Below are 18,038 nucleotides of genomic sequence, written 5' to 3'. Positions count from 1 at the left end.
TAAAATCAAGATACAGGCACCGAGTGCAGGGTGCAGCAAAAATCAAAAGTGAAAAGCAGTAAATAAGCACTAAGGCTTTGCTTGCCCTCGAATGCCTGATTGAATTAACGGACAGCAACGGCACCAGGGCTGTCGGGTATCGTGGTGGCTTAAAAATTAATACGATACAGAATCGGCCTGCCCAATCGGAAGCACCGTCACATGGGTGCAGTTACGTGCGCAATACGCTCGTGATGGGTCAATTGGATAGGATTTAAAATTCATGAACCGTTTTTCACCCATGTTTTGTGGCCATGGGTACACGATGATGCCACGAGTGGGCAGTGGCAGCTTTACAACGGCTCGCTTCGGGACGCTTTGGGAGTTTGGGGGCGCTAATTTAACGGCAGCTTGTGTGTCTTGTGTGGCCACGGACATGTTCGCGTGCTGGCGTGCATTTTCGCCCACCCATTCTTCCCTTTTCCTCCTGGGCCACGATGCTGGCTCTAATGAAGGGAATAAATTTCAAACGGAAGTTTACTTTTTAGCATCATTAGCTTTGAGAGTTGCTTCCTCGTACGATACATCACACAGCCAATTGTAGTGACGTTGTGGCGTGTAGTATACTTTACGACGCGAGCCGAGAATTAATGAATGCATCCGGATTTCATTAAAAAAAGGCTAATTTTCACCCTCGTATGTCGAAGATGCGGTGATACGAATTATAAGCAAGATGTGGTGTTTTAGGTTTTTTTTTTATGAATGGGAATGTTAAGAAGAGGAGTGAATTATGTTTTCCTAGTGCTTGTCTGCGCCTGAAAGTATGCAAGCTATACGTTTGGCATCGCTTTTGATGATACACGAGGTTCTAAGTAGACAGCTTTGATGTTTGACGGCTGATAGTAGAACAACATGAAAGAGGAACGATGTAAAAGAGATAAAAAAGCCAGTAGCTTTTATTTTCCTTGGTTCCTGAGAAACCTTTGGTCTGTTCTACTAATACGGACCACTTGATTAAAAAAATGTTTTTGTTGTCTAAAAATAAAATACACTAAACAAAGGATGGTTTGAGTAGAGAGTGAAATTGGCTATTCACTTACATTAAGATGAGGATCCTATAAACGGTCTGAAACTAAACTGAAGACTTTCATCCCTCTAATAGGCTGTTCTGCGTAATATTAGCTAATCTAAGTTTGTTTGTTAACTACATCATTCACATTATTTCATTTCATTTCTTATTTATTTTCTTGGCTTGACCTTGCCTTCTTATATGTAATATTACCAGAAATTAAGTTAATCTACACTTTCTTTAACCCGAACGGAACACAGAACAACAGAAGGTAGCTAAAAGGGAAATAAGAGAGTGAAAGAAAAATTAGAAAGTGAATAACCCCAGAGATAGGTGAATAGCAGACAGAAGTACTCGTATATTAGAATCAAAATGATTGGACGAGGAGTTGAACATTTTGATGGCAATAAGGAGAGGACCATTATGGCTCACTGCATTATTGAAAGAAAACAATGCTATGATCAAAATAGAAATGATTTACTATAATACTGTAAATAAGGATTGTCACATTATTTTTAGCTTATTTTATATTCTTTCCTTCCTAACAGAAATCTACCAGCAAAAGCTTAGTTCAGTTTTCAGGAGTCTCTTGGATTGTCAATCCCTTAACAAAGCCATCAGGCGGCGTAAAGCTTCCTCACCAGTTTTGGTTGCAATTTATTTTTAATTTCGATACTGTTCGGTGTCCAGAATCTGTTCATCATCAAACGATTATCGATGACCGGGTTTGCCCTCGGGAGTTGCCTAATTATTTTTAAACGTTGAATGAAAATCGATTAAACAAAAAATATTCCTTCTAATAAACCTGTAAAAGGCAATGAAGGAATGTGAAAAGAATTATATGAAAATTGTGAACAGAAATATTAAAGTTTAGAAGCCATCCTGCCTAGACTAATTTTCATTTATTTAATTTTTAGATATATAATTAATTATGAGTGCTCAATGGAGTTAACACCATTTGCGAATACTCAATTAAAGAACAATTTTGATAAGGCAATTCCTCCTTATTCTTTCCGTTATTTCTATATGCGAAAATAGTTTAACTTCCCAGAATAGGTTAATATTCTCTACCGGGAAATGGAGCTCTACTGAATGGAGTTGCTTCTACAATTTCATATACATTAAATACAAGTAGGATGCAGACAACATTCATGATAGATGTCCATCACAGTATATGAACCTGGATTTTATTTTTACGGTGAATGATAAATCTTTTGGCAGGCAAAATTGTGTACGTCAAATTAGTAGTTTATTTCTCTTTTGTAACACTTGAAAGGCTTCATCTCTCTATAAGATAATAAATACATCGACCAAAAAGGCATAAAAAAAACGGATAAAAATCTATAAAACATTACACAGCTGCATCGTCTTATGTAAATACAAAATTTTCAAATAAAAACAGAAAAAAACACAATCCCAAAAATAAAACCAAAGCAAAAGGAAATAGCGCGCAATCAAAGAAGTAAAAACGCAAGACACAAAGCCCATATTTTCTTGCAGCAAAGAGTGGGACAGGCCGGGTGAGGCGAATATTGTTCGCACTAATGATACATAAATTTAACCTCTTTATTGTCTTTTGCTTTCTTTCGGTTTCTCTTTTTCGGCTGCTTCGAGCTTTACAGTGCATCATCGTGGCCAACCATTCCATGAGGTCCGTTTTCTTTTTTTTTTTTAGTGGTATATGAGTGAACTTGTGTGTTGGCTCGAATGTGTTTGTGAAGGTAAAATTCTTTACACGGTGAAGTGATCTGGCAAGCCGTATCCGGTTCCGGAATGCACCGGCAGCAGGAAAGTTGAGTGCGCCAAGGAGCAGATAAAGCAAGAAGGACAAAAAGACGTCAAACACCATCAAACCGGATGGGGAAGTGGCTTGCAGAGTTGCAGTTGGTGAGTGAGAAATGGGGCAAGTTGTGCCGTGTATGTGTAAGTGCACTGAGCAACTAGCGAAAACGACGAGACTGAGCCGGATCGAGCACATGGACATGCGTTAAAGTTTTGCATAGATGCTGGACCCGTGAGTCCTTTTTTGTAATGCCCTGTGTGAGTGTGTGTGTGTGTTTGTGAGTAGTTTTGGAGCACGTGAAGTGGTTTGTTCCCAGACAAAAAAAAACCCGCAGCAAGAACACACCGATCGTTCGTAACAATTTGTGTCCCGGTTGGGGGTTTTTTTGCAGGTGAAAATGTAAATTGTCTCTGGTGCAAATATGGCCAAACCGTTACTGGTGTACGCTTTTGAATGGTGGTGCTCATTGTTGATATGGTTGTGATTGTGCAGCCCCAAAAAAAAACTACAAAATGTAAAGAAATTATGAAATTTGTGTGCAGCGCATTAAGCACAACGCGTCTACGAGTCTACGAAAGTGGTCATATTTGCGTTGCATCCTGGTTCATCTCGGATGTGTTTGCAGCAATGTAGTAAGTGTTGGAACAATGTTTTTCAACTACTAAAAAAGGTAGAATATACCCCCAAATGTTGACCATGCTTTTCGCACCCTTCGAGTGACACTCGAGACCGTCGTTGCTGAAGTCGTTTTCACAGCGGGCACACACTGATAAAATGCCCTCAACCAACCGACACCGCCGAGGTTGCTGTGTGGCGTGGACAGAAATCGAGATAAAATCCCTTTGCCGTTAAATTAGTCACGTACCGCGTGCGATGAGATACAGGGAGTCATGTGCAGATCCCAGCGAAGGAACAGAAAGCAGGTCTGGCACCATCATTATTAGCACGCCTTTAGACTCGTAACCGATCAAGCTTGTCGGTGGTGGGGTGGAAAGGAACCCAAGTTTTAGTCTTCCTTCCTTCGCAACGCACAACAGGCCCACGATGGGGGATGATGTCATATGCATCGATTCGGATGACGACGAGGAAGATGAGGCAGTTTTTCCTCCTGCTGCTGCTGCTGCTGTTGCCGGAAGTGCATTCAATGCACGTGCAGCGTTTGGAAGACACGGGGGACGACACTGGCGTCAGCGGCGTCGAGGTAAGTGATCGTTATGTGTTGGTGCATTTGCTGACGATTTCATTCACGCTCTCTAGGGGTGTGCTTTTGTTTTTGTCAACGTGTGAAACTTATTACACGTAGAATTGAGTGCATCTGCAACAGATACATTCTTCAAGAGGACATGCACGAACGTTTTGGGGGAAGTACGGGAAGAAACAACGGTGTTATTTTAATCGAAATACCGAGGAATAATTTCCCTGATGGTTGCATAGTTTCGCTATGAGAAAGGGGACACACGAAGGAAAAGCAGAGAAAATCGAAAAGGGAATTTTTATACCAGAAACTATTTATTTGATGAGCGGTTCTTTGCCGGCTGAGTGGCTACAACTGACTGCTGATAAAAGGTGTTTACAATTGTATTAGATTTTTGGGTGTCAAACAACTTTACTGATAACTGATAAAAGTGATTTTTTCTACAACGTTAAAGTCTATACCACGCTACCACGCAATTTATTGTTTTTGATAAGTCAAAGGAAATGATTTATCCCGTTTTGTTCCCTTGTTTGCACACTATAGTTTTGTTTTCAACTGAGAGTATTGCTCGAAAAATGTTCTTGCGGTTGTTTGATATTTTTTTGCCATTAGGGGTAATATTCTACGAGCTTCTATTATGTTTCTTATTCTATGTTTCATGTTACGATTGTTATGTTTCATGTCTGTATTTGAGAGAGAAAATCGGTCAAAATGATTCAATGTGGTTCTCGTCCGGTTTTTTTTCCTTTTTTGCTTGAACAATTATTGCTTCAGTAAATTTGCGTTGGATTGGTGTTTGTAATATGTCATTTATTACTAGGTTTATTGCTTTGTAAATAAAAGACAAATAGAAAATGTAACTGCGATATTATAATGTTTTCGAAATTTATCAAAATATTAGTAGACTATTATCAATTTTTTCAACCTCGTTACTGAATTATAACGATTTTATAAACAATACAAACTACCTCCTAATAGTATCATCTATTCGATTTATTATACATCAATCCATTTCTCTATCTGCGCAAGAGTAAAACTAAAGTTTTTGCAAAAATATAATTAAAATTTGTTTGCATTCATGTAAGTGTTATACTTCAATGGAGACGCCTGGTCCTTTTCATGAGGAACAAACATAACAAAAAAATACTTGTACAACACGTTTCATTGCACTTTCTAGCTAATCGGCTTTATAAATTGCACTTGTTAATGGTTACACCATTTTTTTGACACTTTTACCCATTCTTACAGCTCATCGATTGGGCATAATAGCGACCTCATTGATGATTACATCGATTGGTACATTGTTCCAGCTTTCCGTACTATCGATTTTACATGATGAAAGCGGTGTGGAGCCGTCGTTCTATTCCTTTCTCCGCTGTGGGTAGCTTTTATATTTGCTTTTGTTTCAACGTAAGAAAATATGCTTCGAAAGGAGAACTTGGATTTGGGTTGGGAATTTTTCTTTGCTTTTGTGCTTGACGTTGTACTAAGTGAGTACGATTGTGCGACAATATGCTGAAAGTGATTCAGTGTTTTATGAACATTTTTCTTGTGCTTTCAAATAAATTTGTATTGAACAGTTAAAAGGGGTTTTTAGCCTTTAATGCATGCCGTAGTTGAAAGCGTTTTAGGATGTATGCAAGATAGAAATAGAAACGAGCAATTGGATAAGTTTATTTACGACAATTTCATTCCTTCTTGCTTTAGACGCGCACGATACTACTTTAGTCCGTTGATGTTTGTGTATAGCTTAGGTAACTTTATGCTTAGGTTTTTTCGAAAATAGCCCTCTCGTCCTATATCTATTACATGCTTTTTAAGTTGTAAAATTACAAATCACTGGAAAAAAGTTATCAAAACTTGCTCAATAAAATATTTTTGCTGAACAGAAATCAAGATTATTTATTTTAGTTGAAAAACGAAATAATTTTATGTTTAAATAATACATTATCTTCTTCTTCTTTTTGGCTTAACGACCTACTTGGTCGCCTCGGCCATTGAATTGTTTACTAGACTTATCCAACTACGTGATGTAGTCGGTCCTCACTACGGGAGGACGGTCCGGATGGGATTTTCACTCCGATCCTGCCGTAATAAGACTTGTGCCGCTGTCGTCTACCTTTGTAATACACCATGTTATATTTAAATTTCACAAAAAAAATTGTATTGAAGCTGGAATAAAAATATTCTATTTTATTCCAGCAACCTCACTTTGCATAAAAAGTGAAAACCCAACAGTCTAGCTCACTTTTCTGATCTATTGTCACCACTGCAGAGCACAGTAATTCTCACAGCAGGATATAATATTATCAAGCAACATGAAAAGGAGAAAAAAATCTCCAGTCGCGAGTTCCATTTCAATTTAATTTCAAACTCGAACGCGCCAACCTCAAGGGTTTAACGTTTTACGGCGCTTTTCGATCTTTCCATCCGCGTGCGTGTGTGCTGAATTTTCGCTACTTGCGTATGACCTTCACACTACCGAGTCTTGTGCAGCAAACAGGGACACACCTATGCCACACACGAGGGAACACACACATATGAGATCCGCGTCAGCTTGCACGCGATTATGTTTCGACGCCAGCGTGTCGCGATGGAGGCGCCACACACTTTAACCAAAAGCTCGTCGCCCCACAGTATCTCTCTCTCTTCCAAGCAGCAGATGCAACTTAAAACGACAATAGAATTTTCCGCCCACCTCATCCATCTTTCCGCTCTCCGCTCACTCTCTGTGTCAACAGTCTATTTTTGATAAAAAAAGGAAGCTGTCCCGATGCTGTCACGCCACACGTCGTGTTGTTCGCGTACGGCATGTCTTCCCTGTCTGCTTACATAACCTCAAAGTATCGGTGCCAAGCACACAGGGAGTACCAGCAGCCTGAATTGGTGATGCAGAGCCGTTCACTCTCGTCCAGACACAGGGACGGCCCACCTCCGGGAAGCAGAAACCGTTGTTGTCAATTACAATTTCCTTCGGCTGCATTTTGGGCCGGCGAGGAGCGAAAGTTTGTGCAGTGCCGTGCTCCAGTGGTGGTGGTGGTGGTGGTGGTTGTTGGCGCAAGACGCAATCATCCGCTCGGCGAAAGACGCTACAAATGTTATGCTCCACTTGGGAATTCTAAAGACGGCGTTTCGGGCGTTCTGGTTTCCGGTGGGTGGGTCGGTGGTTGGCGAATTTGGCGGCCGGGAGTTATTGCCTGATATTTCAATGGTGGTTTTTACTCTGTGTGTAAGTGTGTAAATGTGTGTGATTGGGAAGAGCATTAACTTTGAAGATATTATGCAGACTAGTCGGTTGACAACTTATGGGATTTTATACGAGGAATGCTGTTTTCCTTTTTTTTTACATTACTGATAGTGATTTGATATCGTATGGTTGTATGGGTCTTAAAAAATCACTTAAAAACTTTATTTCCTTCTAGAAAAGTATGTTCTCTTCCACGACTAGTTTTAACACAGAATAAATTGGCTTAATTTTTTGCAGTTTTTAGTCACATTCGCTGCATCCTTTGGAACCACAATTGAACCAAAATATATGAAAAATTATATTATCTTTTAGGCCCATAATATTATCGTTTCTACGTTAAGTAAGCTAATGATTTTCTATAAATTTAATCATCAAACGGTTGTCATCATATAATAATAATATTTATTATGTTAAGTTTAGTAAAAATGTAAAAGTTAAGTTTTTAATAATTTAATGGAATAATAAATTGGCGAGCGCTCAATTTCAAATATTGTTCTCAAAAAATTTAGAGAAAATGCCTATTTTTCCAATCCTGGCTATTAACAACATCGTTCGTAACTGTTTGTTATTGATCCGGATTTTTGTCGTTGTCTTGTTTTCAACTCGTGAAGAGTAGAGTATATCATACCAAATAATGCCTCCAATTTTAGTAAACAAACTAGTGTCGAATAGAATTGATTCCGAATCGGAAAGATTCAGCCGATTAGAATCCAATGCTGATCGAGGCTTGATACTTCGAATTTTCCGAACCCTTAATCTGCTAATGTTAGTAAATGCTTCTGAAGTTGGAGGGATTCTTCGTTCTTGAAACTCAAACGAATTAAGGTCCCAGCATTAGTAAATAGAAAGTGCAGGAAGGACTGTAATAAGATTAAGCTTCCTAAATTGCGTTTCTTTGATTTAATCGCATACGCTTGTTGTGTATGTTGTGTAAAAAAACTTATGCAAGTTTTTTTTATTTCGTAATGACGGCCAGGCTGTATTTCTTAAAATCTAATCTTATATCTAGCCCAAATATTCATTAAACTTATATAATATTTTGAGGGTAGACATTTTCTTGTCCACCAATCCAAGTGCACCTTATCCCGGGTGAGCTCGGTTGTAGATCATATCGTGGAGACTATCAATTGGCTCCCAAGAAAACCACCTTTGTTGTTGATACTCTGTGATGATTCGCCACTCCATGTCATGATGTTGTGGCTGGCGGCCCCAACAACGGCAGAACGCACGAGTCCGATTGCATGAATTTTAAAAATATAACTTTCGGGTTATAAATCAAGCAAACCAGTCAGCCATTAATCGAGTGGTTTATTGAATTTGATCGACGCGGCCTGATGTTTTTGCCACCAGCGGCTGTCGGTGGTGATGAACGACACTCAAAAGGGGGCGTCCATAAATTACGTAACGCTCAAAGGGGGGGGGAGGGGGTTCCCTGTAGCGTTACGATTTGTTACATAGGGGAGAGGGGGGGTTGACATTGTGTTACGTAACGTAATACAATCCTATCACTGGTCACTGACAAATGATCGCCCACCTGGGTAAGTTTTGCACTTTTATTTCTTTATATCTTTTGATAGGGAATACGAACTTGACATTTATAAAATACCAAAACAGAGGTTTGACAGAAAATTGCCATGAAAAAATCCACCGTGTAATACAGGTTTAAGAGCCGCGTGTCTCAGGTAAAGACTGTAGTTTTCAATCTTACCGTCAACAAAATTCAAACAGTTACATGTCATTCTACGCTAAACGCATCGACATGTATATTATACAGACGTTGCTTCGTACAACGAAAGCCATGTCGCTTAGGCGCTATCTCACAAATGTGTGTTTAATTTATTCGTTTAATTATTATTAAACTATTCACAGAGAAACAAAACCACTTTCGTTTTCAAGAATTTTTGATTTTTTTAATCCACCTGGTTCTCATAACGCGAAAAAATTTTACGTTTATCTTCAGGAAAACATTCTTCATCAACAGCATATTCACATGGTCTGGACTATGAAAGACTGCTAGATCTACCTGAGTTTGATGACATAATGCACTATCAAGGCAACGTAAAACCAGTGCATGTAGTGACTGTGGACGGAGGGCCAGATGAAAATCCACGATACCGAAAAGTAATCGACGTGGCAATTCGAAACTTTCTTAAATATAAACTAGATGCCCTATTTCTAGCGACCAATGCACCAGGCAGAAGTGCCTTTAACCGCGTAGAAAGAAGGATGGCACCATTATCTCGGGAACTAGCTGGTCTAGTTTTACCACATGATCATTATGGATCACATCTGAACGATAAATTGCAAACTGCCGATGTAGAACTTGAAAAGAAAAACTTCAGGTATGCAGGAGAAACGCTTGCAGAAGTGTGGAATGATCTGATGTTCGATGGATTCCCCGTGGTATGCGAATATGTTGATCCGGTTGTCTCTGAGATATCAACGGATTCAATTCCTTGTTGGGATTCTAAATGGTTTGCTAGCCATGTACGCTCTTCGCAGTATTTTTTACAAATTGTCAAATGTGCGAATCGTAAATGCTGCAGTGAACCTAGAAGTAGCTATTTTAATGTAATGCCGGAGCAATTCTTTTCTGCACCGATTCGCATCGTACAAACAGATGATGGACTAAAAGCTGTTAACCCCAATTTATTTGACAGCGGGTCATATGTTTCACTTTTTCTTCGAAATTCCATAAGCATTGCTAACATACTTCCAAAATCGCTGCTTTCGTTTAGGGAGCAGCCATACGATTTATATTGCCCTTCTGTCCAAAAGATTATACAAAACCGAATTTGTAAAAAATGTGAAATATATTTTGCATCACATGTTTTGCTAAACGAGCATTTGAGAATGCATGCTAGCCAAGGAGAAGGGAACAAAAACCTTACTTCAGAACAAAAGAATGATGATAGGTTTAAAGAAGTAATACACATACATAATGAAGATGCCATATGGAATGAAGAAGATACCAATGTAATCGAAACAGATAGTGTTCCCATCATAAACATTACTGAACAATTGAAGCCAATCTGGCAAGATGTCTAAAAATGCTCAACATATATATTATGCGTTTCTTTAATTATAATTTTTTTTATCTAACTTTCCTTTCATTAATTAAACATTAATTTTAATCAAACATTAATTAAAACAACTCTGCATACTTTAAAAAAGCAATCAAATAAAAAAATATAAACCCATATTTTTTTGTATTTGTTGATGCAAAACCAAATTAAGGGGGGGGGGGGGGTGTTCGATCATGCGTTACGTAATTTTGGAAGGGGGGTCTCCTCCAACGTTACGTTTTGTTACGATAGGGGGGGAGGGGGTCGAAAAATCCCAATTTCAGCGTTACGTAATTTATGGACGGCCCCAAAGTACTTTGTATGTAGGGTTGACTGTGTTGCGACTTCAACGTTAACGGAGTAATTTCGATGGATGTGTTTAATCGTGCGATCACCGTTTGAGTTCTTAGCATTTCACCGCTTCTGATGCCTAAACATGGTCCTAGAGCGTATTTAGTGAATCAGATCGTATAAATTTGAGATATTATGTAGTTGATGGTTGAAAGATAGTTGAGTTTGATGTGATTTCAACGGACTTCCAGACAGTTTCGTACCGAGTCAGCCATAATCTGCTGGTAGCTAAGCTAGGTTCACACTTGGCTTTTCGTTCTAGATGAAAAATTGGCTTTCTTTCTCTTTGTCCAAGCGCGAGTTCTATGTGAAGATCGCCAATTGCACTTCATGCAGGATTCCATGTTGCACAGATGTCTGCCTTGAGCAATCACTAATTATTTCTGTTTTTATCATAGTACATATATTGGGACATGTGAGACACTTGACCTGATGTAACGATGACATATGAGATAAATGTAGCCTTGTACGTCCTATTTTGCTATAACCATGAAAAGTGAACTCCGACGGTAAATAGCAAAAGTCACCCGACACTCAAAGTTGTTTGACAGTGTAAGGGAAAAAAATTTAAAGTCGTCTATTTTAGAGACGTACGACACAAAATTCATATTTTTGGCAAAAAATCTTAGCTAATCATCGGACAGCGGTCATCCAAGGCATTTTGCAGTCGTCTAAAGATGCTGAATGCAATAAGCAATAGCGACTTTTTGATGATTTTTTGTTATTTGTATTGTTTTTAATCAGAGTCATGTCATTATTGCATCTTGATTTGAGATATCTTGATGCTATAGCTAAACCCAATCCAGGGTCATTTGTAATAGTTTCCCTCTTTGGAAATTCGTTGTTCCCAAACTCTAGCTACTTTCATCGCCAATCTACTCTCCTTGCTTGTTTTCGTCAGTTTAATAGCTCGCTTTTAAACTTTTCCAGGACTTTGTCATTCATCTTTGAATCTAAACTGATTTGTTCTTCTCACCCTTCTTTCCGTTTGTGAAACTCTTGTTCTTGTGCTCCATTTCCTGGGCAATAATTATTCTTTCTCGTCAGCCTTCTCCAGCGTCTTGTGTTAGCTTCGGGGTTAAGTTTAATTCTTTTCTTAAGAATAAACTGTGCTGCCTTAGAGTCAAACAAATAAATAAATAACATGTCGCTAAGCGCGAGTTTCATCTAAAATATTTTTATTTTACAAACAGTGAGCACAATACTTATCCACTATAGACAGACAGTCTTAACCTCGTAAAGTGCTTTCATTTAATTCTCTCCTCTCCATTCTCTTCTTACTTCACTTTTCTTTCCCTGTCAATAATAAATGTGCTGTTTTCAATGCAGAACGAAAATCAAAATTAAAAAGAACGATTGTCCGTTTGCTGTACAATGATACTTCTGCACAATCAAGCCTCCTCAAGCCAAACACGCTTGTGACTTAGCAGGACGCTTCCGTACAAATCGCTCCAGCTGGAAAAGCATCGCCAGCACAGAATCATAGAAAGCCAAGCACCGTAATACAATAATCTTATCAATTGTGTTCTGTTACGGTGCATCGCGCAGAGAAATCGTTGTTCGCCAACCCGACGCAAATGTCAGGCCCGTCAAGTCGAAGAAAACTGAAATTGATTGTGAGCGACCGGAAGTTTTTATGCTTACTACCACCAGCCGCCATCCTTGTGCCGGGGGTATAGTTAGCTCAGCTTTGCTAGGTAGCTGCCGGATTGGATCGGCAGCGACCAATTGTGCACGGTCATGCAACATAAATCAGCATCAGCACCGAAACCGGCTGACGGTTACCAAACTCACACATAGACACACAATGATGAGACGTTGGATTGAAGGACAACCTCCGCCCCGCTGATTGCCCCCGACGCGGGGGACATTGCACGCGAGCAATGAGTTTTAGACATCCGCAGTTGCATTTGGCAGTCAACTTTGTTCGGTTTTCGGGTCTTGTTTTAATAGCTACTACCCTCGTCTAATCGCGTGCCCCACTCATGCTGATGGGGTTGTTTTTTTTTGAGGGGGACGCCGTAAAAAGCGCCGTAACGAGCTTCGCACTCAGCTGTCACCGGAGTGTAAATAGTGACTCGGGTCTGATGAGTCGTATTTTGATTTTCCCACCTCATCGTCATTAGGGCAAAGGTTCCCCGCTCCCAGCTGCTTCGGTAGGTAAATGTGAATCCCTTTCACTGTACCCTGTTCGAAAACTGGGGGAAGACAACAAAGCAGCTTGACTGCAAAACCTGGAACGGGTGAGACTCTGTTTTTTTCTCTCTGAGGTTAGGGTTTTGATGGATCAAGAGTGGGGACAAGTACGGAGACAACTAGTACTAGCAACGGATCGCCATTAACTCGGCGCGAATCATGCCAGGATCATTGGTTTCCATTCTAGCGTGATGGGTATTTCCGGTTTAGTTGCAATGGCAATGAATGTGCGCTTTCTGTTCCCTGTTTTTTCTAGAATTGGGCATTCCTGTCCAACAAACGAACAATCTACCTTTACCGGCTAGTGAAGGTTCTGATTTTGATCGAACATCGAAAAGTTTGTGAGCAGGAAGCAGACCAAGCTGGATGAGGAATCTCTCTCCCGTCTTCCCTGTCTACTGACGGGCGTGTCTTGTGAGTTGGTGATTTATGGACAAGTTTACGTTCAACCTAACACATTATCGTGTGCACAAAGGTCGTCTGTCGTCCCGAACCAGGCACTAAGATCGGTCGCCACCGTTGACCTTCTTTCTGGACGATATTAAATATTAATGGCTTGTCGAATGCATTTTCCAAAAACGCTGCACTACTTGCCCGCGCCACGCTTTTGTCTACCTCCCTGACTGACGCTACTGGGGAAGCAATTTTCGAACAGTCAGCAGCATTTTTTACCTCTTTCTCCCGCTTTATCGGCCAAAAGTGAAAAAGAGAATCAATGCTAACGATCGTACCAAACACACACACACACAAATGGGGGGCGAAAGGGTGGTTTTTGTGTTGTTGTTCCCGCCGCTTTTCTATGCACCACCACCAGCTCGTGAAGAATTAATGTGTGATACAAATAAATCATGAAGGAATGGGCCAACCGGTTTTTTGAATTTTTCTTTTTGATTCCCATTTTCTGTTCAAGAATTTCTAATGGTGCATGATAGGTTCTTTTTTCTATCTGAACAGTTTTTTTTAGTTTTTATTTGTGTATTTTTTTTCTTTTGCGCTGTTAGTTCGATGCACATTCCAAGCAAAAGTTGATTTGGCTATCGCTTAGCGACGATAGCCCTTCGTGCCCGTCACGCGAAGGACAAAGTAATTGTGCATACATTAATGGTGAAACCATTTATCAATGCTCTGTTTGCTCTACCGTGCTGGGTTGAAAGTTCAACAAACGATAATTAAAGTGCGGTAAGTTTTGAGGTACTGGACAGCAAGAAGCTAAACAAAAACCGATGCTTTTGGGTCTGTGTTTGTGTGTATCTACGCATACACAAACGGTAAGAAACGCTTCACCGGTGGTTTGGTGGTTTTGCTTTCATGTTGCAATGACGTTGTGCATTTGGCTGTTTGCCGTTCATCAGTTTGATTGCGTCGGCAACAATCGTGAGCCATGGATGCTATCTGTATGATGAGGATGGGTTGTATTGAAATGCTGTTTTTAAAAAGCTATTTACCTTGCCACTAATGTAAACCATTAGCGTAAACAAAGGACACATAATGGTGCCGATGTAGAAAGATGCTTTGTTTGAAGTGCAGCACACCATTATAGTTTAATTGATTGGTAGTTGTACAGTATAACACTTGTAGTTGCATTCAATGTGTTTTGAACAAATACATAATGCTACAAATGCTTGGTAATGCTAACCTATAGAAGCCCTGTAAACTGTTCTTTTTGTGAGAATGCGTTAGAACAAGAAGGCCTTAATTTTTTATATCACTTTGGCCTGAAAGACTGACTATTTTAGACAGCTTCTGTCAAATATTTGAGCAACCATTCAGCAATTAAATTACACCAGGAATCATCTCGAAATCAACATCGCTTTGGCGGGTTTCATGCGAAGCACGGGCTTTGACATCATCGGACGGACAACTGCGGCGGTGTGCAAGGCGTACACCCGACTGAAACGCAAGGCCAATAGAATTGGATTGAGCATCAATTGAATCAATCAAGACGAAGACGAAATACCTGCTTGCCGGAGGCTCTGAATGTGATAGAGCCCGACTCGGAAGCAGAGTATCAGTTGACGGCGACGATCTCGAGGTGGTAGAGGAGTTCTGCTACCTTGGTACGATCGTAACTTCGGACAACAACGTAAGCAGTGAAATCCGAAGGCGCATTGTTCAGCATAATCGTGCCTACTACGGACTCAACAAACTCGTGCAATCTAAAAGACTTCAACAACACACGAAATGCACGATTTACCGCACCTTGATACGTCCGGTCCGGTCCTCTACGGGTACGATTCTTGGACTATGCTGACGGAGGACGCCAATGCACTCACCGTTTTCGAACGGCGGGTGCTAAGAACTATCTTTAGCGGTGTGTGCGAGCAGGGCGTGTGGCGAAGAAGAATAAACCACGAGCTATCTGAGCTGTATGGCGGTGCTCCTGACGGTAGTCAAAGCCGGAAGGATACGTTGGCTGGGGCTCGTGATGAGGATGCCGGACTCATGCCCTACCTAAAAGGTGCTCGTCAGCGACCCGTTCGGCACGAGGCGTAGAGGAGCACAGCGATCTCGTTAGCTGGATCAGGGGGGGACAAACCAGTAAGAGATCGAAAGCAACCTTTGAAAAAGGACTGCAACCCTGGATTCCGAGTTTCCTTGAAACTGATTGGAGACCTGGCCATGTCGACACAATGTGCTCAAACCAGAGCAGGCCAAGAAGAAGAAGAAGAATTTTGTGAATGAATTAAAGCTGTTAGGGTTTTATGAATTTCTATAAAAAAATAAGATATTTCTTAAAAATACATATCGAGGTGAGAAAATCTTTGTATTGTTATTATACCCTAAAACATGTAGGATAATAAGTAAGAAAAGCCCACAAGTTGCACGGGACCCATATCATGCTAGGTTGTGTGGAAGTTCACGGTAGGATGTGTCCATTGTGCGTAGGACATAGAAATATTATTTAAATAAATCGTTATTACGAAAGAGAGAAGTTATTAAAAAATATTGTTTAGTGTCACAAAAACTAACTTTAGTGTTCAAACAAAAAAATAATCAAACAAATAAGTTTCAAATACAAAATTCAAATACAAACGAGCCTGTTCATACTGTTTTTACTGCACTCAAACAAAACAAACCATTTTTGAGCATTTTTGTAAGTTTGTTATAATCAAAAAACTTCTAGGGATGTCTAATCATGGCTGTCATTTCGCATTGAAAGCTAGTAGCATTTCAGCTATAGCATCAACATCAATAGAAATACAAACAAATAAACTTAAGCCATCATACACGCCATCACATCGACGTACTGGTAGACGGTCCGGACGGGATTCCGTAGTCGGTTGTGCTGTGCCAAGACCTGCACCACTACCACCACAACCAGTGGATTGACATTAGGAAAAATACGGGAAAATAAATCATATAATCTTATGTTAAAACACAGTCATTTAAATCATTATTAAAAATGTATTTGTGCATGGAGGCGCCCAGTACTTCAGCAAAGTAAGCAATAAAAACTTGTTTTTTTTAAGGAGTCTTCAGCAGGGGCAGACCTTAGTATAAGCAAACTGAGCAGATGTTTGAAATTCCGAGCTTTAATGAGGCATGTATGAGTATTTTCTGGTAGGCATGCAGCATTCCTTTGGATGCATCCTTTTGTTGAACAATTTAAACCGGAAAATTGGCCACAATTTCTCTGTAGATTTTGTCGCATTTAGATAATTGTTCAACGATCATTAAGAGAGTAAGTGAAGGGAAAGTTAGTTATAAATCCGATAACATGGGTAGCAAAATCGGACACTAATCGAACTTAAATTTTATGTGATTGAGAAGGCCCCCATTTCCAATTTTCCGCTTATGGCTAAGGCCCCAGAAAGGCTTAATCCACCACTGGTAACAAAGTATATTTACATTAGTCCGTTTGTGCAGTCAGAATATTAAGAGGGCGTACGATCCGTTGATCATACACACGAAGAAACGGAAGCTCCTTCGAAGGATCAGAGAGAGTTGACTTACGCAGTTGACATTTGATAAGAACGCACTTATCACTCCAGAAACGCATTCGAAAACAAGGGTATTCGGCGCGTTTGGTTAACGAGTTCTAGAAGTTCGAGAAAAACAATCATAGCTATTTGGCCTGTTCAAAACGAGCACTCAAAATATCTCTCGCGAGGCAAAAATCTGTTTTGCCTATTCTAGATTGAATTTATTCAGCCTCAAATCTGCGAAAGAAATACTGGGTGTAAACTTTGAAATGAAAATGTGAAAAAAACTCTTGCATATTGCAATCTACGGTGCATGCTCTAAATTTGGCAGATTGACAAAATTTACTCCTTTCCATTCGTAAAAAGCAGACAGCAGAAAACCTGATGGGCCTAATCAGTGACACTTTAGCGAAGTTATTGTACAGCCTAGAGCAGAAATCTTCATCGTAGTCACTTTTCATTAGTTTTTCTCGCAGAAAAGATCCCTTGAACGTATTTATTTCTTGTTATTGTGGTTTTATAGTCAAGTTAGAATAAGGATAATAAGGAGTCAATAAATGTAGTCAAGTTAGGATAAGGAAAAGGAGTGCCACAAAGGAGCAACCTTGGTGTGCTTCCTCCTGGCAGCCATCTGCTTTACGCGGATAACGCTAAATTGTACCTTCCGATACGCAACCAGGAAGATCAGCTGCATCTCCAGAATGCACTCAATGCGTTCCAGTCCTGGTGCTGTACGAATGGCTTGGAGATATGCGTCGACAAGTGCGTTGTGGTTACGTTTGCTAGAAAGCGTAATCCCTTAATCTGCACGTATGCCAGTAACGACACTGCCCTTGTCCGTAAAAGCTGCGTCAGAGATCTAGGAGTGCCCTTTGAAGATAAGTTGAGCTTCTATGATCAGTTAGAGCACATCGTCGCTAAGGGCAAGCAGCTAGTTGAGCATTCCGAAGAAGCTTACGCGCGATCTGCAGATCCGATTGCCGTTGAGGTGCCGCACTGTTCCTTAGTACGGACTGCGTCAGCGTAAATTTACACGGTTTGCGTTAATGGTTGGAGTGTCCAGGTGAACTACAGTGGTTGACGTTGCGCGTTACTTGGCCTGGAGTCGCTGAAACAGTGAAATTGTAAAGCGCAAAGTCTTTTTTTTCGCAGGTCTACTTGACAATCGCTTCGACTCGCCGGCGCTGCTCTCTGCAATCAACATTTATGCACCGGCAAGATCGCTCCGTG

The 18,038-nt window shown here is 40.3% G+C and overlaps 1 protein-coding gene across 1 annotated transcript in view; it reads left to right on the top strand.

Annotated features, from left to right (window-relative positions):
- The first annotated feature begins 3,875 nt into the window (after positions 1 to 3,875).
- The window catches only part of LOC126563561 (uncharacterized), an 83,791-nt gene continuing 69,628 nt past the window's right edge, over positions 3,876 to 18,038 (top strand). Inside the window, exon 1 of the mRNA XM_050220207.1 lies at positions 3,876 to 4,032. Coding sequence (XP_050076164.1) covers positions 3,876 to 4,032 — 157 coding nt within the window. The remainder of the gene's footprint in view (positions 4,033 to 18,038) is intronic.

The sequence above is a fragment of the Anopheles maculipalpis genome, chromosome 3RL, assembly GCF_943734695.1.
Source record: "Anopheles maculipalpis chromosome 3RL, idAnoMacuDA_375_x, whole genome shotgun sequence".
NCBI lineage: Eukaryota > Metazoa > Arthropoda > Insecta > Diptera > Culicidae > Anopheles > Anopheles maculipalpis.
The sequence above is the reverse complement of the archived record's forward strand: the minus strand, read 5'-3'. Positions and strand labels throughout refer to the sequence as shown.